The sequence below is a fragment of the Ascidia mentula genome, chromosome 9, assembly GCF_947561715.1.
Source record: "Ascidia mentula chromosome 9, kaAscMent1.1, whole genome shotgun sequence".
Classification (NCBI taxonomy): Eukaryota; Metazoa; Chordata; class Ascidiacea; order Phlebobranchia; family Ascidiidae; genus Ascidia; species Ascidia mentula.
This window is the reverse complement of record NC_138574.1, coordinates 9,034,565-9,062,352: the sequence shown is the minus strand read 5'-3', so window position 1 is coordinate 9,062,352 and position 27,788 is coordinate 9,034,565. Positions and strand designations below refer to the sequence as shown.

At 37.3% G+C, this 27,788-nt stretch overlaps 4 protein-coding genes across 4 annotated transcripts; all 4 read right to left on the bottom strand.

Annotated features, from left to right (window-relative positions):
- Window positions 1–2,449: 2,449 nt before the first annotated feature.
- Window positions 2,450–5,639, bottom strand: LOC145914093 (ras-related C3 botulinum toxin substrate 1-like). Its single transcript, XM_083001870.1, has 4 exons — window positions 5,473–5,639; window positions 4,707–4,897; window positions 4,203–4,418; window positions 2,450–3,168 (listed from the first exon to the last, which is right to left on the bottom strand). Exons 1-4 carry the CDS (start codon window positions 5,476–5,478, stop codon window positions 3,003–3,005), a joined length of 579 nt encoding a protein of 192 aa, XP_082857996.1. The 5' UTR covers window positions 5,479–5,639; the 3' UTR covers window positions 2,450–3,002.
- A 1,176-nt stretch (window positions 5,640–6,815) lies between these two features.
- On the bottom strand, window positions 6,816–9,967 carry LOC145914165 (uncharacterized). Its single transcript, XM_083001950.1, has 7 exons — window positions 9,846–9,967; window positions 9,408–9,632; window positions 8,588–8,670; window positions 8,387–8,527; window positions 7,944–8,086; window positions 7,315–7,500; window positions 6,816–7,000 (listed from the first exon to the last, which is right to left on the bottom strand). Exons 1-7 carry the CDS (start codon window positions 9,929–9,931, stop codon window positions 6,956–6,958), a joined length of 909 nt encoding a protein of 302 aa, XP_082858076.1. The 5' UTR covers window positions 9,932–9,967; the 3' UTR covers window positions 6,816–6,955.
- A 2,764-nt stretch (window positions 9,968–12,731) lies between these two features.
- On the bottom strand, window positions 12,732–14,102 carry LOC145914524 (choline/ethanolamine transporter flvcr2a-like). The gene has a single exon (XM_083002345.1). The coding sequence runs from the start codon at window positions 14,100–14,102 to the stop codon at window positions 12,732–12,734; it is 1,371 nt and encodes a 456-aa protein (XP_082858471.1).
- A 10,080-nt stretch (window positions 14,103–24,182) lies between these two features.
- On the bottom strand, window positions 24,183–25,102 carry LOC145914523 (basic phospholipase A2 acanthin-1-like). The gene is made up of 4 exons (XM_083002344.1): window positions 25,070–25,102; window positions 24,721–24,932; window positions 24,523–24,650; window positions 24,183–24,307 (listed from the first exon to the last, which is right to left on the bottom strand). Exons 1-4 carry the CDS (start codon window positions 25,100–25,102, stop codon window positions 24,183–24,185), a joined length of 498 nt encoding a protein of 165 aa, XP_082858470.1.
- Between the last annotated feature and the right edge of the window lie 2,686 nt (window positions 25,103–27,788).

Here is a 27,788-nt window from a genome sequence, read left to right as displayed (position 1 = left end):
GTGATGCATTTATGACGTAATAGTCACTCGTTCCGAGGTGCTTCAAGGTTCTTTTGATGACCGAAAGAGTCATTTCGTTGGGAAACGGCGCTTATGTCGCATTTTATTTTGATATGAGCTATTAGCTGATGCTGTACTCTACCTGTTGGGCGATTTTTAGAAAAATATTAGTCCCGGAAAGTGTTTAAAGTGTCAAAAGAATATCATCGAATATCATAGTTCGTTTTTAATTGTTGACGGAAAAAGTCATTTCGATGGAAAACGGCGCTTATGTCGCATTTTATTTTGATATGAACTATTAGCTGATGCTGTACTCTACCTATTGGGCGATTTTTAGAAAAATATTAGTCCCGGAAAGTGTTTAAAGTGTCAAAAGAATATCATCGAATATCATAGTTCGTTTTTAATTGTTGACGGAAAAAGTCATTTCGATGGAAAACGGCGCTTATGTCCCATTTTATTTTGATATGAGCTATTAGCTGATGCTATACTCTACCTATAGGGCGATTTTTAGAAAAATATTAGTCCCGGAAAGTGTTTAAAGCGTCAATAGAATTTCATCGAATATCATAGTTCGGTTTTGATTGTTGACGGAAAAAGTCATTTCGATGGAAAACGGCGCTTATGTCGCATTTTATTTCGATATGAGCTATTAGCTGATGCTGTACTCTACCTATTGGGCGATTTTTAGAAAAAAATTAGTCCCGGAAAGTGTTTAAAGCGTCAATAGAATTTCATCGAATATCATAGTTCGGTTTTGATTGTTGACGGAAAAAGTCATTTCGATGGAAAACGGCGCTTATGTCGCATTTTATTTCGATATGAGCTATTAGCTGATGCTGTACTCTACCTATAGGGCGATTTTTAGAAAAATATTAGTCCCGGAAAGTGTTTAAAGCGTCAATAGAATTTCATCGAATATCATAGTTCGGTTTTGATTGTTGACGGAAAAAGTCATTTCGATGGAAAACGGCGCTTATGTCGCATTTTATTTCGATATGAGCTATTAGCTGATGCTGTACTCTACCTATTGGGCGATTTTTAGAAAAATATTAGTCCCGGAAAGTGTTGAAAGTATAATTTTATTATTATCAGCTCTAATTCATTTTAACCTGTCAGTGTAAGCTGGAGTTTGATGCATTTATAACGTAATAGTCACTCGTTCCGAGGTGCTTCAAGGTTCTTTTGATGATAGAAAGAGTCATTTCGTTGGGAAACGGCGCTTGTGTACCATTTTATTTCGATATGAGCTATTAGCTGATGCTGTACTCTACCTATAGGGCGATTTTTAGAAAAATATTAGTCCCGGAAAGTGTTTAAAGCGTCAATAGAATTTCATCGAATATCATAGTTCGGTTTTGATTGTTGACGGAAAAAGTCATTTCGATGGAAAACGGCGCTTATGTCGCATTTTATTTCGATATGAGCTATTAGCTGATGCTGTACTCTACCTATAGGGCGATTTTTAGAAAAATATTAGTCCCGGAAAGTGTTTAAAGCGTCAATAGAATTTCATCGAATATCATAGTTCGGTTTTGATTGTTGACGGAAAAAGTCATTTCGATGGAAAACGGCGCTTATGTCGCATTTTATTTCGATATGAGCTATTAGCTGATGCTGTACTCTACCTATAGGGCGATTTTTAGAAAAATATTAGTCCCGGAAAGTGTTTAAAGCGTCAATAGAATTTCATCGAATATCATAGTTCGGTTTTGATTGTTGACGGAAAAAGTCATTTCGATGGTAAACGGCGCTTATGTCCCATTTTATTTTGCTATGAGCTATTAGCTGATGCTGTACTCTACATATAGGGCGATTTTTAGAAAAATATTAGTCTCGGAAAGTGTTTAAAGCGTCCCTGAATTACGTTTTTGGGGGAGCTCTCTGATACGCTGTGATTTATGCCATATGAAGGAATATTTGGTGTGACATAGCAATTAAATGTTTGCCCTGATAATTGTTTTGACAATTGACATATGATTTGTTTTTCCGGAATGACAGGATTATGCTCAACCTGAAGTAAAATTGAAAATATTATGTGAACGTTGTGGTTAGTGATGCGGAACGCTTTTTTAAATTTCTTTTTTTTTATTTCGCCAGAATGACAATAGTAGCATTAATTGTGATGATACTGGACTGCTAGTAGACTCGCCTGCCTTTCCGTCGCTATGACATCACAAAGCATAAGTTCTGGTCCTCTGGCAAAAGCGTTTCACTTTGCTCTAACCAAGCACTATGTGTGTTGTACCATTTCCGCTTGCTGTCCATTGCCGTTAACTGTTATTTAGGGGTCGTTTTAAAACGCAACATTTGCGGCTTTGTAGGTGCGTACTGTAGGCCTATTAAGTTTTGATTTTCAAGTAGTTTAGTGTAAACGCACGCCTTTTTACAGATTTGTCACAGATTTACTGATTGTACTTATCCAATCAATAGTAGTTAGCACGCAACCTTTTATTGTTAAACTACGAAAAGACGGCAAAAAGCCTCTACTTAGACATCACACAAAACTCAAAAACACAAATTTTAAAAACAGGAATGTTTCGAGCTAAAAATATTAAAACAGATTTCTATTGGCTACAACAGTGGGAAAAAAGTAGTTTTGTTTCGCAGCTAATGATATGGAATGATAAATATCCTATGTTGCTGAAAACACAATGAAAGTATGTCAGTAAATCCATATAACATATGAATTGAAACAGTCAAAGGAAGAAACGCATAAAAAACGGTATAGGTACCTGTGCTTTGTGAAGAAGAAAAAGAAATAAAACAACAGCAAAAATCCATTGAAACAACAACATTTGAACCCACAATAAAACTAAACACAATCTAAACTTCAGACCAAAATTGTCTCAGAAAATATTTCTCGATTATTCGTAAGAACCAGTTCGTTAAAAAGTACATCGACCTGCTGTTGTTAAACCAACTTAAGGACACTTTAAACTTTTTATACCGTTTGAACATGCCAGGTATTGTTATAGTACTGTTGGCTGTGCCATTGCAGCTTAAAGTGTTACGCATGTTTTTTCTTTTTTGTTGGTTTTCGGTGGAGATAAAACGGTGACGATAGCGTCCTTAAACACATCTTGAATTCCTTGTCGTTCATAACTTGAGCATTCGACGTATTTTATCGCTCCGATTTCTTTCGCCAGTTGTAAGCCTTGTTCTAACCTAAAAAAGAAGAGACATGTATTAGCTTTCTTCAATGCGCCGTGTCAGTCTTTCGTTTATAACTATTTATGAGTCAATATACGAAACAAGATGCCATGGGCACAAAGTGCCTCCTTTTTTTCTTGTTTTTAGAGCCGTTAGCGCATTAAATTTGTCAGTCATTTACAGCACTTGAGGAAGCGAGATAAAGCTCACGAAACCTCGTGCGAATTCAATTGTTTAGCAGTCAATTTCATATCAAAACAGTGCACCAGCAACTACTATATGTATTATCTTGTTTGGGAGTCGGTCACAACATCTAAGCACTGTCACATCAAGGATAGTTCTTCATTATGTGCACGTTTTTGTCAACACATTTAGAACAGGTTTTCTCAAACTATGCGCCGGGCACAGTTTTCACCAGCAGTTTATGAAAAAGTTTCGCAATATGTTTCGCAAAGAATTAAATCTATTTGTTCACCTAATCCAAGGCCACACTACTTGTTAAATGCTGATGTTACGTCATAATATAGATTAATATAAAATAAAAATTTGTGGCATGAATGAAACGAGGATCCAAACTGCCGTGACCCTTAAAAGTTTGAGAAACCTCGATTTAGATCAGCGCAGTTAACGTTTTATATGTACTTCATCAAATTTGGAGGACGAAATTCACAGAATCACAGCATGATTGACCCTTCTAGTTGAGCAATTATAGAACTATCTTGTATGAAATCATCTAAGTTACGTGCCGCTGACGAACTACAATCACATCGGTTTATTTCTGTAAGATCCCATCATTACAGCTGGTGTGACTTTCAGAGGGCTTTGTCGACCATACGTTCAGGCAAAGACTTCCACTATGTGGCGACTAAACAATCACCGTCATCCGTTGGGCACCAAACTAGGTGCAACCTTACGAAGAAAGAAAGGTGGAAACACTATGGCCAAGCAAATGCTCCACTTTCTTGATTAAAATTTTTGTTTGTTTGAGCAATGCAGATTTGTTTTCTATGACGCGGGGATATGCAGTTCTACGGGCGCAACAACTACACCTGAGAGGTTGACTTCCAGTGCTTTTCAACTTCTCCAGGGTATCCTTGTCCTCACGGAGGTCAACCTTTGTTCCGACGAGGATGCAGGGGGAGTTCGGACAATGGTGGTGAGTTTCAGGAAACCATTTCGCCGATACACTGTGGTAAGAAGAGGGGGAAACTACCGAAAAGCAAATCAAAAAGATGTCGGTTTTCGGGTAGGAAAGTGGACGCAACCTGACAAAACAAAAATTGTTTTATGTAATTCTTTTTGTGACGTTATACGCAATAAATCATCACAATATTGGAGAAAGTATCAATAAATAATAAAAGTTTGTAAGTGTGTTAAAACACATCTTTAAGTTAATTTAATGCTGCGCTCGACTTACACGTAGTTATTATACCGCTAATTGCATGATAAAGACAAAAAATGTGTAGTTTTCACCCAATTTACATTTGCTGCAAAGCAGTTGATTTTATACAAAATACAGCTATTTTTAACACAATGGAAACTTGATTGCTTACCTGTCATATTCTTCTTGACCAGCAGTATCCCACAATGCCAAGTTATACGTTGTATCGTCAATGGTACTCGTAGCTGCGTAGTTGTCGAAAATTGTTGGCACATAGTCTTCTGGAAACACGCCGTTGGCGTATGTAATGCATAGACAAGTTTTTCCAACAGCTCCATCCCCAACCACGACGATTTTAACTGGCTTTTGGCGACAAATACATATAAGTGTTAGTTCCCATTTCACTATGGTGACAGAGAAACTTCAAACACAAAGTTCCTGGTTGATTACTGAAGCATTCGCACCCCCCAACAAATGGTTTCTACTGTATGCAAATTTTTGGAATCGGTTTACTCACGTAATGTAACGTCATAGTGGCAATACCCTTATCAAAGAGATGTATTTTTGGTTGTAAAACTATTTCAAAACACGCAGGAGTATTTTAACATATCATATTTCATATCAACAACGTATAGTCTACATAGTTTAACTGTAAGCCCCAACACAATTGAGAAACTGAGTTGGGTTGAAACAATCCACAAACTTTTCGTGCCATAAGTCACAGACTTCCAATTCGTGGTACTTTAGTTAAGTAGAAAAACTGGAAATCTATCTTGTATAACGGTGCAAAAACCTATCCATAGCATTGCAAATAGTGTAACAAAAGTAACTAGATTAGGCTTGTGAAAGCACAACAACGCACAGTTTTGTGTGTATTATTGTTGGGTGAAAGTATAAAGTATATTATGAACACAAAAACAGCAACTGGCACTACTTACCCTCATTGCTCTGGCTCAGTTTAGTTGGTGTAAAATCACAATAAGCAACATTCACTCTAAAACTTTTAAATGTGAACCTTAAAAGTAAAAACAACCCTTGCTTAATTCGGTTGTAATGCAAACAAATTAATGTTAACTGCTTGTATGAAGTTTCCGGGCGTGCATGTTGATTTATGTACGTTGCTTTCCAATCACAAATCTATCAATCTACTCTCAATTCAACTTCTTCGAGACAATTAGCTTGACACAACACATTGCTGGAAGTCAAGCAATTTCCGCGTCGGGCATGTTTGACGTCTAACAAAACACCATGTAAATCAGTGACTGATACAAAACTACGGAGATGAACTAATCACCGCTTTCACAGCCCTGTTTATACCTTTGGCTTGATATGTTTGCTGATTTATTATCTGTCTGATACACACTACGTATTTATTGTGTCTTTGTAATAGTTTGCACAACTCATTGTCCCTTTTTAAGTTAAACCGTTTTCAACAATGTATTCCCTGGATCCTTCAATACAAAACTCCACTGTACAGGCAATAACGCAAGCTGTAATCAAAACCAGCTATTGCAAACACACAGTTCTATACCAACTTATTAGAGAAACGCAAAAACATCCACTTTAGAACTACAAGCCAGTAAGTTCGTTTGTTTACGTTACAAACGAACAGCATTAGTTGTGATGATACTCGACTGCTAGTCGAGTCTCACCTGCGTTTCCGTCGCTGTGACGTCACAAAGCATAAGCTCTGGTCCGTTGACAAGAGCGTTTCACTTTGCTCTAACCAAGCACTATGTGTGTTGTACCATTTCCGCTTGCTGTCGATTGCCGTTAATTGCTATTTAAGGGTCATTTTAATACGCAACATTTGCGGCTTTGTAGGTGCGTACTGTATTAAGTTTTGATTTCCAAGTAGTTTAGGGTAAATGCACCCCCTTTCACAGATTTACTGATTGTACATATCCAATCGATAGTAGTTAGCACTTAACCTTTTAGTGGTAAACTATGGTTAACTGCGACTTGGCCTGGCAGATAAAATACTACATATGACAATGTTCACGGCTAACTTAATTCAAAACTTAAAAAGTAGAATCTCGCTTGCTGCTATCGAATCAAAATAAGCAAACCAGTCGTAAGCCCACTTTGGGAGACTGTCGGTTTACAAAAACGCTTGCGCCATATGGGGATTCACCACGAAACTGCGTTAAGTTTCGGCATGTCCTCACCCTGAACGTATATACCCTTATCTACTTTCAGTCACGAGTTCTTAAATGAACTTCGGCACAGCATCATCTCAGTGTTCGGTCATTTTATGTATTAGGCTATTATTTTTCAAGCGTCAACAGTATGGCGCTACACACGTAAATTGTGCTTTCCTTGAAGTGCCACCAACACAACACGAAAAAGGCAAATTAAACCGCAGTGGATTATTTACAGTAGAGATGATCATGAAACAGACAAGTAGTTGGACTCATTAATTCATAGACTCTCTATGATTTTGTAATTTTGTGTGATGTCCATAATCTGCAACAAAGCACGAAATTATATTTATAGTAAGTAAGTAGATAAAACATTTGAAGACTAATCTCATAGGAAATTATAGTTTTATTGTTACCCACTTTCAGAATACAGTTTAACAATGACAAATATTGTACACTTTCATGTGCCTTTGCACACAGAGTCAGTTAACAACAGAAAATATAAGTAGTAATGGCTTAAGCTAGTATCGTGTGTTGACTACTGCGTACAATTTATTACTCATTTCCGCTTAATTATCAATGGATGGGTGTAAAAAAGTGTTGTTATTCATTCCGGTAATATAAAATTTATATAATTACCCAAACATAAAAAACAGCCGCTCCCTCGCTGACGTCATAAATATGTTGAAAGTCGTAGCACGCGAGAATAGCTTTAACGCGGGCGATGACGTCATCACTGAGGTCACAGCCGCGACGTCGTTCAATGAGTCGCTTCAAGTTGTGCTTGCCGCTTTGGCTCATCAAGGCTTGGATTGCAGGCCATTTCTAGTTCGTAAATTTATGACGTCACAACATCGGGTTATCACTTGTCAGGACATTTCCTCTGACACGTGCAAGGGAATGTTCTTAACTAATAGCCACATGTAATGCTTGTAATACATCGCTAAGTGTGTTAGTATTGGCTCTATATAATGTATTGGCTGAGTGACTTCCTTTGAAGGCTTATTTGTCTGTGGTATAATGTATTCGACCAATGATATTTCTAGACACTGTATTTGTAAAACGTTACGTATTCCATCATGCTTGAAGGCATAAACACACGCACACCAGTTCGAAACGGTCTTTCTGATCAGGAACAACACGAGTTATGGATGTCTGAGGTGGTTATTTCTTTACTTGTGTTTGATGCTAATGTGTTTACATTGTGTTCTGATTACATGTGTTAAGTTGTGTGTCTATTGAAGTGGCGTACGGTTTGAAGTCAGTACCTTTAGCTGATGTTCGTCGTCAAACCCCAGCAGAAGATACACGCACATCATTACGTCATGGACTGGTTTTGGAGGGTTTGCGTAACTTCGCAACTCCGAAACAACGCTTTGACGTATTTCACTGCCAGCCGCTCTCAAACGATCTGCAAATTTTGTTACTTGGATTTTCCCAACTTAATCACAATTCTAATATTACTAAATTTTAGCATTTTTATTAATAACGTTGAATGGTGGTGCCTTTTATTTCATTCATGTTTTAATCTAATCAGGAATATTCGATTTGAACCCAACCATTAAAATTTCTAAGCCCACACCAATCGGGTATAGTAAGTATTTGCAACAAAAGAAAACGATATATCTTCTAAACCTCTTTTGGGCAAGATAAGGCTTCAGATTTAAATCCAGACGCCTTTCAATATACTCAGAAATAACTAACCAACCACCTAAATTGATCTGTTGTTTCAACAAGTTTCTTGCAGCGAAAATTTCTTCTCCAAGATCGACTTCGCAGCCGTCGAAAATCGCCCACTCGATGGCACTCTCGAGCAACTCCACGTCACAAATTCTTACAGCAGTTTCAAGGTCTTCAAACAAGCAATAAGTTTATATTTTCAATACAACTACAGGAATTTTCGGACACAAACCCCTTCGACGCTTGTCCAGGTTGCACGATCGGTTACCATTGTTGTCGGCGCTTTTAGTATTTTCCTCCAATGTCAGCGATTGTCTGAAAAGTATTTCATCACGTTTTAATACCACCGAGATTATACAGCTCGACGCAGTCTTATGCTAGACCCAGTATAGCAGTTCCACTACCTTTACATTAGGTTAACTAAGCATGATCTACCGAGAAAAACCAACTTTGTTTCTCCAATTTCATGCAAAATATCATCAACTTCTTCGTAGAAATTTCGAATGCGTGATCGTGTGAACATGTCTGTCCGTTTGTGATACAGTTTTTTTCTAAACCAATGCAATCTTCCATAAAGGCAGCTTACAAAGACAAGTTCGCATCAAAGACCAATCATATTTATATGACATTTCCCTGTTTCTGCCCCAGTCATACTAAAGCCAGTCACCAACCCTAGTCACACAATGTTTTTCAACAGCAATTAATTTTGACTCACTCAAGTCGTCTTAAGAGCTTCAAGCATCATTTCAAGCCACTTGATCGTTTTGCGTGACATTCTCGCGTTACTTCCTTGGTTTGTCAAAGCGTATTTCTAAATAGTTGCCACAAGCTATTGCTAGGTGGAATTTTCAGCCACAAGTGCATTTTAGATTATCCAAATTCCAGATCTTTAGACAAAAAGACGAACGTAGGCTAGTTTTGATCAGCGAATGGCCTAACTGTTAAAATTGAATTTTTCCAAAAAGTTAATAGGCTACAGTTATGCCGCGACAAAACCTCATTTTAAGCATATTAATAATTATTAACAATACATCATTTTAATCAACCCATACGTTTCTTGGGGATCCGCTGGTTTTACTGGTTGCACAAATTCCTCACGCAAAACCAACTGTTCCAGTCTTTCAAACTCCTGCAAATCCGGATCCGAATATTGGACCATCCTGCCAGCATGTGGAGAGTTCACCTCAGCACCTGGACTTACATTACGACGCATTTTGGACTTCAACCGTTTGTTTCTTCTGCCTCGCATTTCCATTAAAACTTTTCGAATCTCTGCTCTATAAGAAAGGAAACATAAAACTAGTAAACAGTATAAAAAAAGAGAAACACTTTATGCAATTCTTTAACCAGTCTATACGTGTTATTATCTGACAAGAACTTAGAATTTTAAATGGTAAAACGTCGTTGTCTTGCAAAGATTACAATGTACACGTGCCAAAAAAGAAATAAAAAAGTTAATATCAAAGTAGTAAATATGTTTTTCAACTAACCTGTACACGACGCATACAATTATCAATTTAAAGACACAAGCTGTAAGCAAAAATACCAGCAATATCATCGTTACTTGATCATCCATTTGCACCACAGTTGATATTAAGCGTATTGCATCAAATTGTGCGCCGCATTACAACTTTGCATCATCACTTCAACCAGCAGCTATTCGATATCTTACTGTTGGCGCTGCTGGATGCAGATTACACAACATTGTGACGTCACAATACCATCCACTCTGCGGGTTGGCATTCAGCCAATATTCCGTATCAGACAACTCGAACTCGCTGTTAGCGTGTTAGTCTCCGCATTTTATACATAGAAATAAACATGTTGCTTTTACACCATTCAATTTTAAACCACTTTGCGTTTTTTCTTTTATTTTTACTTCATTAAGAGATTAGTTTTGCGAAGTTCCAAACAAATATGTGATTCTGTAACATTGTAGCACCGATGGTGAAATCGTTTTCGAGTTATATTATGTGACACCAAACATGTTTTGTGCGCTTCTACACGTTTTTCACTTTAAAATTGCCCAAATATCATTTGTCCGCACAGGAAGAAACTTTCTTCAACCACAAAACTTCAAGAAAGGTTTCATCCAAGCTGCATCAGTAAAGTTTAACCTTTATAATAGACTCCATATTGAACTTTTTAACATAGAAAAAGTTCCTGAAAGATTTTAGCTTTAAATTTGTGTGTATGTAGCGGCTACATTGTAGCCTATACTTTTGCAGTACAACACATTGGTTCGAAAAGGACAGCTATATTGTCATAGAAGCGTGCTTTCGCTACCATGTCAGCACAACGTAATTGTTATTTCATAATTTTTTCACCATTTTTCACCACAGGTGTACTACTTGGAATACAGGTCGGGCCCCTCGACCAGAAGCTCATCACTTTTTTGTCGTTTTGTCGCCCATTGTCCGCCCAGCGCACCACTTATTGTTCTGTTGCGTCACCATGTGGCCATTTTTTTTAACAGCGGTCACTGTCAGATATGTCATGTATTTCAATGAACGAATTTTATTGGACAAAAAAATACAGCCAAGTTAAACACGTGAAGATATGCCGTAGCAGATTTTTTACACAAAATTCCTGGTTTTGTTTTATCCCAATTCCGTTTCAAATCTATGTAGAGAAAAATTCTGTTGTTTTAAGCAGAACAGCACCCAGAAGCGTGGCGAGAAAAGGCAAAGACAAGACTTTGACCGCACCAAATTATGTAAGTAGTTCCCTGTCTAAAATTAGATACAGGATTGGCATGGTGCCAAATAGGATATAAAAGAATTTCCATTTGCTTGTTTTGTGGAATTGGTATATTCCAACAAGATTTACACCAGAAAAAAGGGAAAGGAAATTAATACCAACGTATACTGAGAATTGCGCGTAGGCCCCTAACATAAGGTTTGTGTGAAATAACAAACTTGCAACAAACATCATATACCGTTTAGTGTTTTGTCAAAATCGGATCTCCTGCTAAAGTTTTAACGACAGTTATGATCCATGTAACACCGCGACCCGCCAATGCCAAAAAAAAAATCCTTCTTGAAAGCAAAAGCAATTGTAATAAGCAAAATCCCAATTATCAGTGTGCTGATCATGGAAATTACAGTGGTTTTGTATTTTTTCTGTCCAGGATATAAGACAGTGGAACACTATAGATACCACGTAATCACGTTAATCGCGCAAATTAGTAGTTACTGACTGTTTATTACCTTTCGCATTTGCATTTTTACCTAGAAATAGCGCTTTCTTCACAAAAGTACTATTTTTTGGGTCCATTTGTAAACAAAACTTTCACGACTTGCTACTTCTTCTTCGAGTTATGTGTGCATGATTGTAAACGTTCTGTCAGTTTCCTGCTGCGCCGTTTTAACTACCAGTTGCAGTTAGCGAAAAGATACTTAATCAATATGTCCTGTATTAATGCCTCTTTGTATATGTAAATGCACTGTTTGAACCGAGAAGCTTAATCTGACTTGTAAAACCTTAAAAACATCTTGCATGCAAGTGCATGCATGCATGCATATGTTTCGCAAATTTGTTTAATTTTGTGAGAAATGAAATATAATACAATGCACTCAAAGACGCATGTTTTCGTTGTCAAGTTAAGTTAGTGCAAGAGTCATTCACATAATTGTGAGTGCTATTAAATTAACTTAACATCATGCACATGACAATGTTTAACCTAAACAAATACGTCGCGAGCAAATCAAACTATAGTTATGTATAAGCTGCAGACAGATGGCCAGCGTTTCGACCTAAAAGGTCTCATCAGTGCAGCTGGTGTGACTATATGCAAATTATACACAATTCATATTATTGGCTCCACATTGCTCATCAAACTATAGTTAGTTTGTCAAATATCGACTCTGAAGTACACTTAATGCATCGAATTGGGGTGTCGCCCTCTAAGTACTGTGCCTCCGTTACAAACCCCGATGTCTCAATGGTGTGGCGTCGCAATACAATACGCACTACGTGTTATTCTGTCTGTTCACAAACGAAGTGACTCAACATCAATAAGAGATTGCAAGTAGAAGATAACGGTGTTACTGATACGGTTATAAACCACACAGTGGACTATCATCCATTATAAAAGAATACTTTTTTACTTCATAAAACCATTAGTAGTTCAGAAACTAAAAACCAACAATTCCTTTATAGTGTAATTGTCAAACCATTTATTTAGAGTTCTTAAATATCACAGCAAAAGTGTTTCGTGCTAAAAAACTTAAAGTTGTACACTTTATCAGTAACATTTGTCCAAAGCATTGTTCCAAATAGGATTTATTTGAACTTCCTGCAAAAAAAACATCGAGAAAAGTTTTCAACCTAGTTCCTTAAACGGTGACACAACTGTATCAGAAGACTGAACAAAATCAGCCCAACAATCTTTTACCCTCTTCCTCTGCCTCAGATCTAAGCAGAGGGAAGTTTTGAGTTGCCAGCAGTATGGTTCCGAGGAGCGTGGAGACAAAAGGCAAAGCCATGGCTGTGACCGCCCCAAAGAATGTAAGCAATGCCCTGCCTAATACTGGGTTTAGTATTCTCATAATGCCGAGGGCTATAATGGAGAGCCCATAAGCTTGTTTCGTGGAATGGGGATAAGTTATTTCGCAAATAATCTCGTACATTCCAACCACGTTTCCACCAGAAAAAAGGCCAAGCAAAATAATGCCAACATAAACCGCAGTCAAACACGATGTGTAGATTCCGAGTAGCCCCAACAAGCACGAAAGAGATTGCATGAAAGAACAAACCACAACAAACATCTTATATCGTTTAGTTTTTGTCAGAATCGGGCCACCTGCTAAAGTTCCAACAACAGTCATGATCCAGTTTCCCATCATGATATACCCTGCGTCTGAATTAAGGTTGGAATAATTTTCGAACTGTTGGTGAAGAATTGATGACAACAAAATCAAAAAACAGCGACTTACAGACATGGAAAAACCGTACGCGATAAACACTACTATGAAAAAACGGTTAGTAAAAAGTTCACGCACCAGTTTCCTATATCGACGGATTTCTTCCATAAAACTTAAAGGATTTTCTACAAAGCGATTTTGTCGTATTTTTGCTTGAGCGTGACTTGGGGCAGATGGTGGAGCATTGTCCAACCCAAACAGCGCAACCAATAGGGATACGCTCACCACTATTGTTAGTGAAACGTAAAGGCAAACCATCCTTTTACCAACAATGAAAGGCGTTTGATTTATATTCACAAGTAAGGGACTGGTGAAAGATCCCATCGTTTCACCCAGACTCCAACCTACAGAGATTATAGCAACAATTGAAGCTACCTCACTTGCAGAAAACCAAACAGCTGCTGTAGTTGGCACCAATGAGATGGAGAGGACATTGCTGATGCCTGCAATACCGTGACCCGACAGTGCCAAAAAATATCCTTCTTGAAAAGCGAAAGCAATTGTAATCAGCAAAATTCCTGTTGTCATTGTGCTGATCATGGCAATTACTGCGGTTTTGTATTTTATTCTCCCCAAGATGAAAGACAGCGGAATACTGGATATCACAAACACCAGCGATTGACAAACCGAAAACCAATCTATTTGCCAAGCCTGGACCTTAAAGTACTGAGAAAGAACGTCGTTTACAGTCCCGTAACTTGATTGATTCCATCCCCTGCAGAAACTGACAGTACAAACAAGTGCTGCCGGAAGCCACCGCATCGGGTACGTCTTGATCTCATCACGTGATTCGTCGTCTTGGTTACACACTGACGTAATCATGTTAATCACAAAAATAAATATTTGCTGTTGTACTAATTTAACTAAATTTTTTTAATACAATCAGCTGAAAGTAAATCTTTTCTTCGGCGTTAGGGCAGACATGGGCGGGAGAAATTAAAGTGCAATGTTTGCTGGATCAGCAAGTTTTTCCCGGCAAGTCGAGTCAAAATTTAAAATTTCGCGCCCGTGAAGTACACAAACTCCTGAGGGCTAATTAGGCCCAATGCGATATACCGACTGAGCTACGGGAGCTTATAAAGCGGTTGTTTTATGGTTAAGATACACTGATGGGGAAGCGAACAACTTCTCAAGCGACGTTTGGAATCTCTACCATGCTATTGCATGGCAAGTCAGGATTACACCACTGCGAAGGCCCTCAAGTAGCTCAGTCGATTGCGCATGGGGCCTGGTAAGCCCAGGATCGCGAGTTTATAAACCTCTCCGGGAGCTTGAATATTCAAACCTAGCTCCAACTTGTGAGGAAAAAACTGTTTGATCCAGCCATGCTGCGAAGTCAGTGAATCAAATAATCCAAATACGATAGCAATGATCGCCAAGTAACGTCCTTCGCAGTTAGTTGATGCTGCCTTGTCATGCGATAGCATTCACCACTTCTGCGTTATTGCATACTGGTTAGTTTATACACTGTAGAGTGTAGAGTACTACATTGTGCTCACGTGACTTATTATTCTGCCTGTAGCCTGGATTTAGTTACAGTAATTTATTAACATTATATTTAAGAAAGTATTCTGCAACTATAGTCTTCCTGCAAACGGAAGTTAATAAGCTGATTGGCCACCTGATAATAACAACAAAGCATATGTTTCTTTTTTACGTGTCTTCAAAACAAAATGTTACGTTTCGTCCGTGGTGCTATAAATTGATAGAAACTCTGCTAAACAAAACGTACGTCAAACCCGATTAACTTGAATCTGAGATTGAAACAACATTTGAATATGGTTAGTTGTACGACTGTTTGCAGCAGGCAAAACGTTTTTTTTTTTCGGTTTCCTGATAGCAGCGCACGCGGAGAGACTCAAGGAAGTTAACCGGCTTATACTTCACAACACCAATCAATCAAATAAACTTAAAGTTGCAATTAAACACAGCAAAAAAAATCTTCTTGATGTCAATGTGATGATTTATTGCATTGGTTCCCATAGTTTCAACATTTACCTAGAGTAAGCCTTCACAAAGGACTATTTTAACAGAAACGTATAAAGTGTGAAACCTTAATATTTGCTTCCCATGCGCATGAATGCATATTGTGCAGCATTTGAATTATGTTAATATCTGAAAAAAGCACATTTGCAACCAAGGTATTGTACCGTTTTTCCAAACGGAAATCACAACCAATAAACGCCTTAAGTACGCGTTAAAATGTGTAAAACCTAAGTGAATATTTAAATTATGTTTTAGTCAGTTTGGCACGCATGATAAAAAACGATACTTGGTGGTTCGTTGCAAAACCAGTTTCCGTTATTGGCATATTATGTCATAGCGTTTGTGACCTAACATGAAATTTTTGTACCTGACCGTGAGACCAAAGTTCTGTTCATGAAACAACTGACATAGCAATAGAGAAGGGGCCACATGACATATAGAAATCTGCGTGTGCATCAACACGAACTATTATCGTAGTTGTCAGTAATAGTGCATAAGTATTGTAGACTTTGCAGAATCCAATAACCTAATAATGATGAGTGAGATCTACTAAAAATAAATATTTATTTCGCATTTTCACTTTATTTGAGATACATAAAAAACAGAAGAGGAGCTCTTAGATGTGCGATTAAGGTTTAGAGATTGTAAAGATAATTCCAATCTGAATGTTCTGTAATGTATTTTTATCGCACAGAAAGCCAAAACTGTGGTTACCTTTGTTATTGTTCTCAGAGGTTTTGTCAGCTGTGGAGTTTGGTGTTGTTAGTTTAATCATGACTCACTATTTGTGGATAGGGTTGTGGTTGAGTTTCGTTTTGTGTTCAAGTTGCATGAACATCCAGAACACAACCGAACAATCAATGGTGAGTCTTTGCTCTACACAACTATTTCTTGTCTTGTTAGTGGTATGTTTTAACGAACAACCATTTAAACACCACATCTAAAATGATACAACTATTCTAATGGACAAAAATACCAAACAATTTCAGTCAACGAAAACAGATACATTTACATTACAGGCAAGAAACGGCGCCAGCACGCTTCTCTTGATGCAAATGTTGAGACATAACATCAGAGTGATAGTTCTAAATAACCTGGCTTATTCAGTTGCTTGTTATCAAGAAAAATCACTTGATATTGCCTTTGCGCTACAAAACTATGCCAAATATGGACTGTACGGTTGTCGCTGCGGGATTGGTGGGACGGGCAAACCAGTAGACAAAATTGACAGGTAATTGCGGGTGTACAAAATTGTAAAAAAAATATTGTCATCTGACTTTTTGTATTGTGTTTGGCATCAATTTTTTTCCGAAAGGTGCTGCAAAGTGCATGATGAGTGTTACGGTGCTGTCGCGAAACGACACGACAAAGACAAATTGAAGAGCACGTTGATGTACAATGCCGAGTACACTGTTGTCTGCAAAAACCGCAAAACTATATGCTGTAAGTATTAAATTTTGCAATACAGAAGCAATGATACTATAAACAAACTACATCAGCCATTAAATCTTTAATGTTTAAAGGTTTTGAATCTATTCTTGTATAAACGATATTTCTAAGCCGAAACATCGCAAAGTTACCAGGAAATGACACGTTATGATTAATTTCAGCTGGAAGCAGTCAGTTCGGCTTGGAAGCTTGTCAGTGTGATCGTTCGTTTAGTTCATGTCTTAACAAACACAAAAGCAAGTGGAATCCTTTTTACAGCTTTGCATTAGCAAGAAGAAAATGTTGAATGTCAGAAACCAAGGGTTCTTATCAACAGACTTGACAATTGGGTTAACTTAACATTGACATTTGGGTGATTTTGGTAACACATAATTATATCTAAGTGTGATTACCTGAAGTATTTCTCTCAAAACATTTGTTCTTGTGTTATTTTGCGCAAATGTTATTTAGGTAATGCACTTGTTTAATATTTGTATTTTTCTTGAGCTTTGTATACAGTACAAAATAAACGAATGTATTACTACACGAACATTTCACTACGTTTTCATTTTTTTTTGTGTTGTTTTGTAACACCACAAAATCCTATTAGTGGATAGGCTTTTTTTCATTGATAAAAAACCTACGTTTCTCACAACCTTTAAGAAATACTAGAACGGGAAGCAACATGTTCGGTATACTTACTGTGTGGCAGTAACCGTATATTTTGAATATAATGTTGTACAATTGCCACAAGCGAATATTCAATAGTGCACATCGTTGCCTTAACAAATGCTAAGAGTATAAAGAGACTGGCCCATATTGTTATTAACACTGTCATGTTAAAATATGGGCCAGTCTCTTTATACTCAGAATTATGAGAAAACCCGTGAGTTGTGTTCCTAAATGCTAAGATGTTTACAAAAAAACACCCATCTCTGTAGTTGAAATGTTCCTGATACCTTTAGGGAAAATGTTCACAAAAAGGGAAGGAGAAGTCAAACACGAGCTTACCATAGGAAAACATTAGGTAACTTCTATTTTATCTTTATTCTTGTATTATACTAACCATTTAAATGCGTCGCAGATATCACACGAGCGATCGCCTTCCGTTAGTGTTCCCCCAGAATGTGTCCAACAGTGACTCAGAAAACCACTCGTCTCCAGCACATGTGAATCACCTATATCCTGTTTACATATAACCTCGATGCCCCAGTTTACAATATCCTGTACTTCTGTTCTTGTATTATGTTATTTCAAGCGGTTCATGATATCACGTGACATTATTTACCAATCAGCTCTCAGGAGGGAGAGCTTTAAAAGGCCCAGTGTGTACCTGTAATTTCATTCTACTATTCTGCTAATATTCTACTTTACAACTGCAATTCACTCTGAATCTGGTAGAATCGACGTTCGTATTGCAGAGTTCGTAATGTGCCGTTTTGATGAAACAGTAATCAGATTTCAATGCAATCGTTATCCAGAGAATTATCCAAGGTCTGATTACTTTGCAGGACGAGGTAGAAGAAATCATTACAACCCAAGAGGCTCATCACTCGCTAGCGCCATTGAGACGCTGTTAAATATCTCTGAGACAATTAGAGTTATTTACACATTTACTTTTAATAAATAGGTTGATTACAATATACATCGTCAATTCAAAGTTATAGCAACAACATGCGTTCATTCGTTACTTGTCAGCAAAGTCGGGATAATTATGCGCTGCTGTAAGCAGACTCGGACAACTAGCTAATTTAATTTTAATTTGGTGAAAGGAAAACCGAGGCGCATCTAACTTAATTCAAATCTAATTCAAAACAGCTAAAAAATCTAGTTGTAAGTACATCTAATCAATGCATAATATGTCGTTTGAGTAACGTTGTTAAAAGATTGCATTCGAAACTCGTGAAAAACATAACCGTGTTTGTTTATGAGCAAATGGGTGAACGTGGTTGAATTGTGCGAAATTATTTGCATGAAAATAGTTAACTACACTTTGCAACATATTCATTGTGTGTTTGCGGATTCCTGCAGCAACGTCAGACGTTTGTGGTTTAACACACAACCTGAATCTTGCAAGTCTCTTAATCCGTACGTGCTCACTAGGGTTATTTATTCATACAAATGTATTACTGCCAATACAAACAAAAGAAATCATTAAGCGTCAAATGTCATCAGAGACTCGCTAACCTGGTAAATAATCAAATAATATGATATTTAACGTTGTCTCCGAACATAGAAACAAATATTTGCTTTAAACCAAAACACTTTCCAACTGGCAATTCCAGTCAGAACTTGGCCTCGTGCATTTAAGAGACGACTGCAAGCTAATTTTATGCGATGCAATTGTAAAAGGCATTCCATTCAAACGCAATTTAATCACCTTTTCTTCCACATTTTTAACTGTTTGATTGACGTAAAAGACCACAGAGCATGTCAACGAGAGAAACAATGCATTTGGGCTGCACACATTCATTTTATTGCGGAAGTTCTTGTTTATGAATATCACTTCAACGCACAAATAACTGTGTGAGGTTGTAAAATGTGCACTCAGGCGTTACTGTTTAAAGCGTACCTTTTCGTTGTTTTTTACCGCAAGTCAAGCTGTCTTGTCTGTGGACTAGACAGAAAACTTGTATTTGCCTGCAGGTCACGTAGCCAAGCGCACACAACTAGTCTATAGCTGCATAACCGAACATTGCATTCCAATTAGATTTCGGTGCATATGGTTTAAATTAGGAAAAAAATCAGGATCATTTGACAATCTTTCGCAAGCTGATGCTTTTTCATTATGATGTCACATAAAAGGCCAAATTGACATTGTGTTGAAATTCAATTACGTATACTGAGTGACGCAACGTTGTGCATGAGTGATTTTCGATGTTACATATCCTTTGTTCATGTTATCACAGTAATGTACAGTTGGACCAATAACTTGGAAACAAAGGTGTTTGGGAATTAAAAAGAAACATTTGCCAGCTTCGTTCGTCTTGGAAGTAACAGACGTTTGCAAACAACATAATATTGATTTTTGGGAGGAAATTTTCTGATCACCTGCTAATTTGGTGTTGATCCTTTTAGCCTTCGTTATGCTTTACTGTTTTTTGCCTTCGCTGTGCAATATGCTTTAAACTTAATAGGCATGTGTTGCTGTTATGCACAAGTAAAATTTGTTAACTAAAGCGGGATTCACACCAGACACGACTAGCGACTGGCGGAGCGGTTTCGAAGCGACGGGGCATTCACACCAGCCGGCGTTTATGCGTATATTATGGTCCTATTGTGCGTCACGCAAGTAGCCCACGCCTTGTGAAACATCAAGATTTAGTTTCGTGGCACGCTGATTTTGAGGTCGCGTTAGTCGATTATACGCAGCGGGATAATGTATGCATGGGCAAATCATTCCTCTGTGCTAGATCATGCAACATGTGGCTCCGTTTAAACCGAAGAATGGAGTTAAATCTTATCCGGTAAATGCTTTTTTTTTCGTTTCTCCCTCTTACGTGTGTGTGAGTATTATTTTTTTTTACCACACCTGGATTTGAACTCAGGATATCCTGGGCACGAATCCCGATCAGGTTTACTTCTGGGTATATGGTCGGACGCTTGACCGATGTTGCCAATCGCCCGCCCCGTGGCTATGTCTGTGGAGAATATAAAAAAGATGGCTTAACAGCGCCCACTTCCGGTAAAATTATTTGGAATTTTTATCTGCTAAATTCGTATGGCGCATCTAAACAAGTTAAACGTGCATTGAAGTATTAGGAAATTTGTACGATTAACTAAGCAACATTTTTGCTTATGTATCTATTTGCTTTAGATTGTACCAACTGCAGTAATATCATTCAAAATTTATGTTCGATTGGTAAATATCAAATTACCCACTTAAATTTAGCCAAAAACTTAACTGTCGCCTTGTAATTTTTCAACAAATAACTAACACAGGATTTGAGTCATTTGTCACAAAAAAATCATTAAAAAGTACCTGTCGCTGGATTTAATGAGCCGCTTGTAGTTTTTTACTGGTGTGTCAACATCAACCAGTGAGTCCTAATTGCCTTGATAAATGTGACGTTTTATGCTTGCGTGACGCAGGAAACAAAGTTTTGAAAAATTCGATCGTTAGGAACAAGCAAATCCGTTTTAAAGTTTTTAGACTGAGTCACCATTTCGTGCGTATTTCTCAGACTTTTGCTCATATCACTATGGTTTGTTAGTAAACACTACAGACGATGGCAGGTTTTTTAAAAAAGAAAGTGGCTACCTATTTCTTGTCTTGTACGTCGTATGTTTTAACGAACAACTATTTCAAACAAAACAACTTTTCTAAAAGTTAATGAAAACAAATACATTTACATTACAGGCAAGAAACGGTGCCAGTGTTACGCTTCTTAAACAAACGCTTTCCAAGGTCCTCAGGACGCTGCATTAACGGCTAACCACAAGCCTGTTCCAGCACAACGGTTAAATAATTCAATTCAATCTTGTTCATAAAACTTTAAAAAGAGCACAGACGAATCATAATCTCCCAAAAACGGTCTGCCTTCGATTTTCCTTAGCGTCTCGTGTTAGTCCGGTTTTATCTTTAGTCTCGCCAGTCATTGGCCCAACAGTGTCACGTGAGAGGAAGGGAGCTAGCGCTACGGTATAAAATCAACGTGCGGTGACTGGTGTGTTCGAGACACTTTGTAAATAAAAATATAAATCAACACAAAACATTTAACTAACCAGGTGGAAGGTGAAACAACAAAAGGCGAAAAAGAACGTGGCGTAAAAGAATACGTGATCTAACGAAAGCGTGACACTTGGAAATGAAACGCAAACAAGTGATTAAGTTCTTTTGCGCTACACCAGCACGCTTCTCTTGATGCAAATGTTGAGACATAACATCGGAGTGATAGTTCTATAACCTGGCGTATTCAGTTGCCTGTTACCAAGGAAAATCGCTTGATTTAACCTTTGCGCTACAAAACTATGCCAAATATGGAGTGTACGGTTGTTGGTGCGTAATTGGTGGGACGGGCAAACCAGTAGATAGTATTGACAGGTAGGTGCGAGTGTGAAACTTTGTATCATCAGGCTTTTTGCATTGTGTTTGGCATCGACTTCTTTCGTAAAGTGCTGCAAATAAACAAACTAAACTAGCTATTACCAATAGGTCATTGAACTTAGTGTTTAAAGTTTTGAATTTATTCTTGTATAAACGATATTTCTAAGACGAAATACTACATAATCAACTTAAGTGCTATTTGATACGACGTATAAGCTCAGTTACCAGGAAATGGCATGTTATGATGGATTTCAGCTGGAAACAGCCAGATCGGCTTGGAAGCTTGTCAGTGTGATCGTTCATTCAGTTCATGTCTGAACAAACATAAAAGCAAGTGGAACATTTCTCACATACTTGCATCAGGAAGAAGAAAATGTTGAATGTCAGCAACCAAGAGTTCTTCTCAACGAATCGAAACAGTTAACTTAACATTGGCATTTGGGTGATTTTGCTGCTGGAAAACCAAAAAAAATTGGTAACTTACAAGTATCTCAAAGTTTGATAAACTGAAGTATTTATCTGGAGATGTTGTTCAGGCAAATGCACATCTTTGATTTTTGTATTTTTCTTTAGCCATGTTTACAGTAGAAAATAAACGGGTATGATATTACACAAACATTGCGCTTTACTTTCATTTTTTTCATTTTGTTTGTAAACTACAAAAATATATCAGTGCAAAGGTTAGAATCATTGATGGAAAGCTTCTATTTCGCATACTCTTGAAGTAATACCACAACACGCAGCAACATATTCTGTATATTCCACATGCTTTTAACTATACATCTTACTCAAAATGTGTATAATAGATCCCTTTCCAGAGGCGTGACAAGGGCAAGATGCGACACAATGCATAATATTCACAATATTGATATAGATAATATAGATACACAATACGGTTCCAAAAATTCAGAATAGACAAACGTTCATCGAATCAAATTGGTATTGGCTCATAGTGTCATATTGTTTACTTGTTACACAACGACCTTTCGATGAACAGCGTTCGGAGACTTTTTCGCGCTCGATGAAGACTAATTAAATGTGGTTCGAAAATGCGTTGTTAGGATACTGCATAAGTTGCTGATGTTGACAATGTTCAATTCAAATTCAATTCAATTCAATTCAATTCTTAAAAGCCACTGATTCACGGAAGCTGGACCACAAATAATCAACTAAATTGTATTTCCAAACTCGAAAATTGTTAAATGTAAAAAATTGTTTACGATGCTACTATATTGGAGCACCAGAAACTGGTATTTTGTAACCAGGACAAGATAGAGGCAGTGACCTCTATTGCGCGTAGAAATAAGGTAAACGAGATAGATATTCACATATTTGCCATGACAAGTTTAGTCACTCACATGTGTCGAAACAACCCATTTACCGTTTTTCATCGCTGGCCATAATGGGTATGTAGCATGTTGGGTTAAACTGCAGCACGGTCTCGTGGTGTTTAATGTTTGTTTATTACCCTTTGATGAACTCCTTTTTAACTTTTTTACGACTTGGAAAAACTCCAGTTAAACTCTTTGGATTTGTTTGCTTCTCTTAGACGACACGGCATATCAAAGTTAACTAATGTTTACCTGTTATAGGCAATTACACTTGGGTAAACAAGTACGTTTCTAAGTCACCGCTGGTCTATGTTCTGCAGATGTTACATCAAGCCCATGATCGTCGGAAAAATAATGCAAATTTGAAGTAACTCAAATCATGTTTGTTTTTACGAAAAAAAACTACGCAGAAAAACAACATACAAAGAAATAAAATGGCATGGACACCGATAAAATCATAAAGGTTATCAGGTCAGGCGCCCATGTAAAGTTGATTTCCTCGCCGTAGATCGCAGCCAGTGGCACTGGGGGGTGATGGGCTGCGACAGGTTAAGTACTTGAAAATGTCTAATCATTTCGATTTCTAAAATTTGAACTGTTGAATGCTTATAAATCACATCTTACCAAATATCCCCATGTTATTGTAGTATTGGTTTAAGCAACTATATGCACTTTTGAACATACACTTGTGGCGATTGTGCAACTTTACGTACATGTTGCTTCGTGTTATATAATTTCTTAAAGGGAGTAAGAAATGTAGGCTTTCCATCAATGATTCTAGTCTGCCCACTAATGGGATTTTGTAGTGATGCAAAAAAAACGAAACGAAATAAAAGCAGGTAGAGCGCTATGTTAGTGTAATGTTATATTCGTTTATTTTCTACTGTATACATTGCTCAAGAATAATAGAAATATCAAAGAAGTGCATTTGCCTGAACAACATTTACGCATGAAGAGCATATGGACAAAAGTTTCGTGATAAATACTTCAGTTGATCAAACGTTGATATATTTATGTGTAATTTTTTATTTTCCAGCTGCAAAAAATCACCCAAATGTCAATCTTGTTAACTATTTCGATTCGTTGAGAAAAACCATCGGTTGCTGACATTCAACATTTTCTTCTTCCTGATGCAAGTATGTGAGAAAGATTCCACTTGCTTTTATGTTTGTTCAGACATGAACTGAATGAACGATCACACTGACAAGCTTCCAAGCCGAACTGACTGCTTCCAGCTGAAATTAATCATGACGTGTCATTTCCTGGTAACTGGGAGTACGTCGTATCAAATAGCATTTAAGTTGATTGTGCAATGTTTTGTCTCAGAAATATCGTTTACACAAGAATAGATTCAAAACTTCAAGCTCTAAGTTCAATGACCTATTGGTAATGGCTGATGTAGTTTATTAAAAGTATCATTACTGCTGTAGTACATAAGTTTAATACTTACAGCATATAGTTTTGCGTTTTTCGCAGACAACAGTGTACTTGGCATTGTACATCAACGTGTTCGTCAATATGTTTTTGTTGTGTCGTTTCGCGGCAGCACCGAAACACTCATCATGCACTTTGCAGCACCTTACGGAAAAAAGTCGGTGACAAACACAATGCAAAAAGCCTGTTGATAATATTATGTACTCCCACCTACCTGTCAATACTGTCTACTGGTTTGCCTGTCCCTCCAATTATGCACCAACAACCGTACAGTCCATATCTGGCATAGTTTTGTAGCGCAAAGGCAAGATCAAGCGATTTTCCTTGGTAACAGGCAACTGAATAAGCGAGGTTATTTAGAACTATCGCTCTGATGTTTTGTTGTATTACTTGCATCAAAAGAAGCGTGGTGGCACCGTTCCTTGCCTGTAATGTAATTGATCTGTTTTCATTAACTATAAATTAAGTATTTTTTTCTATGTTTTAAAATGGTGTTTAAATGGTTGTTCGTTAAACCATACCACGTACAAGAACATAAATAGTTGTGTGGACCAAGGACTCACCATTGATTGTTCGGTTGTGTTCTGGTTGTTCATGTTTTGAGCTTCGCAACTTGAACACCAAACAAAACTTAAACACAACGATATCCACAAATAGTGAGTCATGATTAAACTAATAACAACAAATTCACCCGTGATAAAACCTCTGAGAACAATAACAAAGTTAATAACAATTTTGTCTTTCAGTGCGATGAACATACATTACAGAACAATTAGATCTGAAATTCTTTTACAATCACTAAACATACAAAACTAATCCCGTTTAGAAATGGGTATAGAGGAAGATCGTCATACTTTATCGCACAAGTGGAAGCTCATCCTCTCTTTCTTCAAGTATTGCAAAAAAGTGAAAATGCGAATGAAATATTTATTTTTACTGTAACTCCCTCATCATTATTAAGTCATTGGATTCTGCAAAATCTACAATACTTATGCACTATTACTGACAAAAGAACTGAGGAAGGCTAAATTAAACAGCAAACGAAAAGATTTGCGATAATAGTTCGTGTTGATAGAGATTTCTATATGTCATGTGGCCCCTTCTCAATTGCGATGTCAGTTGTTTCATGAACAGAACTTTGGTCTCACGGTCAGGTACAAAAATTTCATGTTAGGTCACAAACGCTATGACATAATATGCCAATAACGGAAACTGGTTTTGCAGCGAACCACTAAGTAACGTTTATTATCATGCGTGCCTCACAAATTGAATCATGAACTGAACATTCACTTAGATTGAATATTTACACAGGCTAACGCGTGCCGTTGATTGGCTGTGATTATTTATTTTCGTTTGGAAAAACGGTACAATACCCTGGTTGCATATGCGTTGTCAAAGAGCTACGTGCTTAAGTTTTTGACTATGCTGCTGAATAGGCAAATATTCTTGAAGGTTCTGTTATAACATACCTCCCTGTACAGGTCCATTGTCTGGTAAGGAGCTCGTGTTTTGACATTTTTGACACAGCTACTTGACATTTACAATAGTTTTCACGTATCTAAAGTTTTGCTTTTCTACTAATATCTACTCACAAAATCAATATTTGCGGCATTTGTTTTCTTGGTAGAACTAGGTAATATTAGGTAAGATCCGATTTACTAGCCTCCAACAGTTGAAATCAAATTTAGAAATCAAGAAGATTAGTTTAACCCGACATGCTACATATTCCTTGTAGCCAGCGATGAAAAACGGTAAATGGATTGTTTCGACGCATGTAAGTGAATAAACTTGTAATAGCAAATATATGAATATCTATCTCGGTTTCCTTGTTTCTGCACGCAATAGAGGTTACTGCCTAGCTCTGGTCCTGGTTACAAAATACCAATATTTGGTGCTCCAATATGGTAGCATCGTAAACAATCTTTTACATTTAACAATTTTCGATTTTGGGAATAAAATTTATTGATCCAGCGTCCGTGCGTCAGTGGTTTCTTTATACTTGATTTTGATTTAAACATTGTCAATACCAGCACATTGTGCAGTATCCTAGCAACGCACTTTCGAACCACATTTAATAAGTATAGGTCTTAATCAGACGCGAGTCAGACAAATTTAATCACACAGCAAGAGAAGTCAGAAAGCTCATATTGTAAAAACCCGAGCTCCTCGCCAGTCGAAAACATCATGTAATTTATATTTGATTACTTAGTATTGACTTTATTTACCGAAGAGGTGATGAAAGATCTTTGCTGAGTTGCGGCGCAACGTCCAGGGGGTGGAGTATAATAGTACCTACATGAATATTTGCCAGTCCGTGTCAGTTTCACATTATTTTGAAAGCCATCGTACATTCCCGTTTGGGAAAGTAAAACCTCTGTAATGTGAACAGGTTATAAAAATGGAGTTTACATAACACAAAGATATATTTCTTGTAGTTGAAGATTATTGTCTGGTCTTGCTTAGAAGAGCAAAGAAAGGTTATTTTAGTAATGTCGTATATTATCCGCATGTACAGGTTACCATCAGCAGCCAAACACAAGCACAGAGCTCTTTGATAAAGCAGCAGAAAAAAAGTAGTGATTTTAAATTGTGTAATAGGATTATGACCCCTTCAGAAGACGTATGCTTTTTCGGCCACGTGGGTCTCTAAATACGTACCTCAGTGTGCCATATAACTTACAATACGTATTTAATGAAAACATACACTTTTGGATAAAAAACAACAACGCATACCCATACAGATTAAGCCTTTCAAAAATATGAATATATCAGTGGTACAAGCACGGTTGGCAACTTGTACATAGAGAGAGAAATGGTTACGTTTTCGTGCACGATAGTCAGAGAATAAAACTCGCGTGTACTTTTAAGTATTTTGTAGAAATACAAATGTTTGCCCAGCGTGGATAAAAAAATTATGTATTCAAATCATGCAGATTTCCAATTGCAACTCCTTGCGCATATAAATAAACTTTTTCAATGCATACATTTTTACCTTTTTCATTAAAGTGGAATAGAAAAATTCATTGTTTAGTGAGTTGGTGTCAAAAAGCTTTCGGCATACTACCTTATTAAACTGTTATATTATACCTAAATTCTCCAAAGTTATAGCATGCCCGCTTTTGTGGGCGTTTAGTCGCAATTTGGTCAATTTGTTCACAGCACTGATGATGAGCACAACAGTGTTCGAAACGTTTGCTTAAAATAATCAGCATATTGCCTTTGGCTCCATGGTTATTTGCTATATCATATCAATTTTTGCTGCTTTCGCTAACATGAAAACAG

What these genes read in the sequence shown, in the direction of transcription:
- LOC145914093 (XM_083001870.1), bottom strand. An exon ending in GGTCAAGAAGAATATGACAG is followed by an intron (nt 4,419 to 4,706) that starts GTAAGCAATCAA and finishes TTGTTTTGTCAG; the next exon opens with GTTGCGTCCACTTTCCTACC. An exon ending in ACTGGAAGTCAACCTCTCAG is followed by an intron (nt 3,169 to 4,202) that starts GTGTAGTTGTTG and finishes CTTCTTTTTTAG; the next exon opens with GTTAGAACAAGGCTTACAAC.
- LOC145914165 (XM_083001950.1), bottom strand. Translation starts at nt 9,931, where the DNA reads ATGGATGATCAAGTAACGATGATATTGCTGGTATTTTTGCTTACAGCT. An exon ending in CCAGCGGATCCCCAAGAAAC is followed by an intron (nt 8,671 to 9,407) that starts GTATGGGTTGAT and finishes AATACTTTTCAG; the next exon opens with ACAATCGCTGACATTGGAGG. An exon ending in ACGACGAACATCAGCTAAAG is followed by an intron (nt 7,501 to 7,943) that starts GTACTGACTTCA and finishes TTTACGAACTAG; the next exon opens with AAATGGCCTGCAATCCAAGC.
- LOC145914524 (XM_083002345.1), bottom strand. Translation starts at nt 14,102, where the DNA reads ATGATTACGTCAGTGTGTAACCAAGACGACGAATCACGTGATGAGATC.
- LOC145914523 (XM_083002344.1), bottom strand. Translation starts at nt 25,102, where the DNA reads ATGAACAACCAGAACACAACCGAACAATCAATG. An exon ending in ACACAACCGAACAATCAATG is followed by an intron (nt 24,933 to 25,069) that starts GTGAGTCCTTGG and finishes ATTACATTACAG; the next exon opens with GCAAGGAACGGTGCCACCAC. An exon ending in AAAACGCAAAACTATATGCT is followed by an intron (nt 24,308 to 24,522) that starts GTAAGTATTAAA and finishes GATTAATTTCAG; the next exon opens with CTGGAAGCAGTCAGTTCGGC.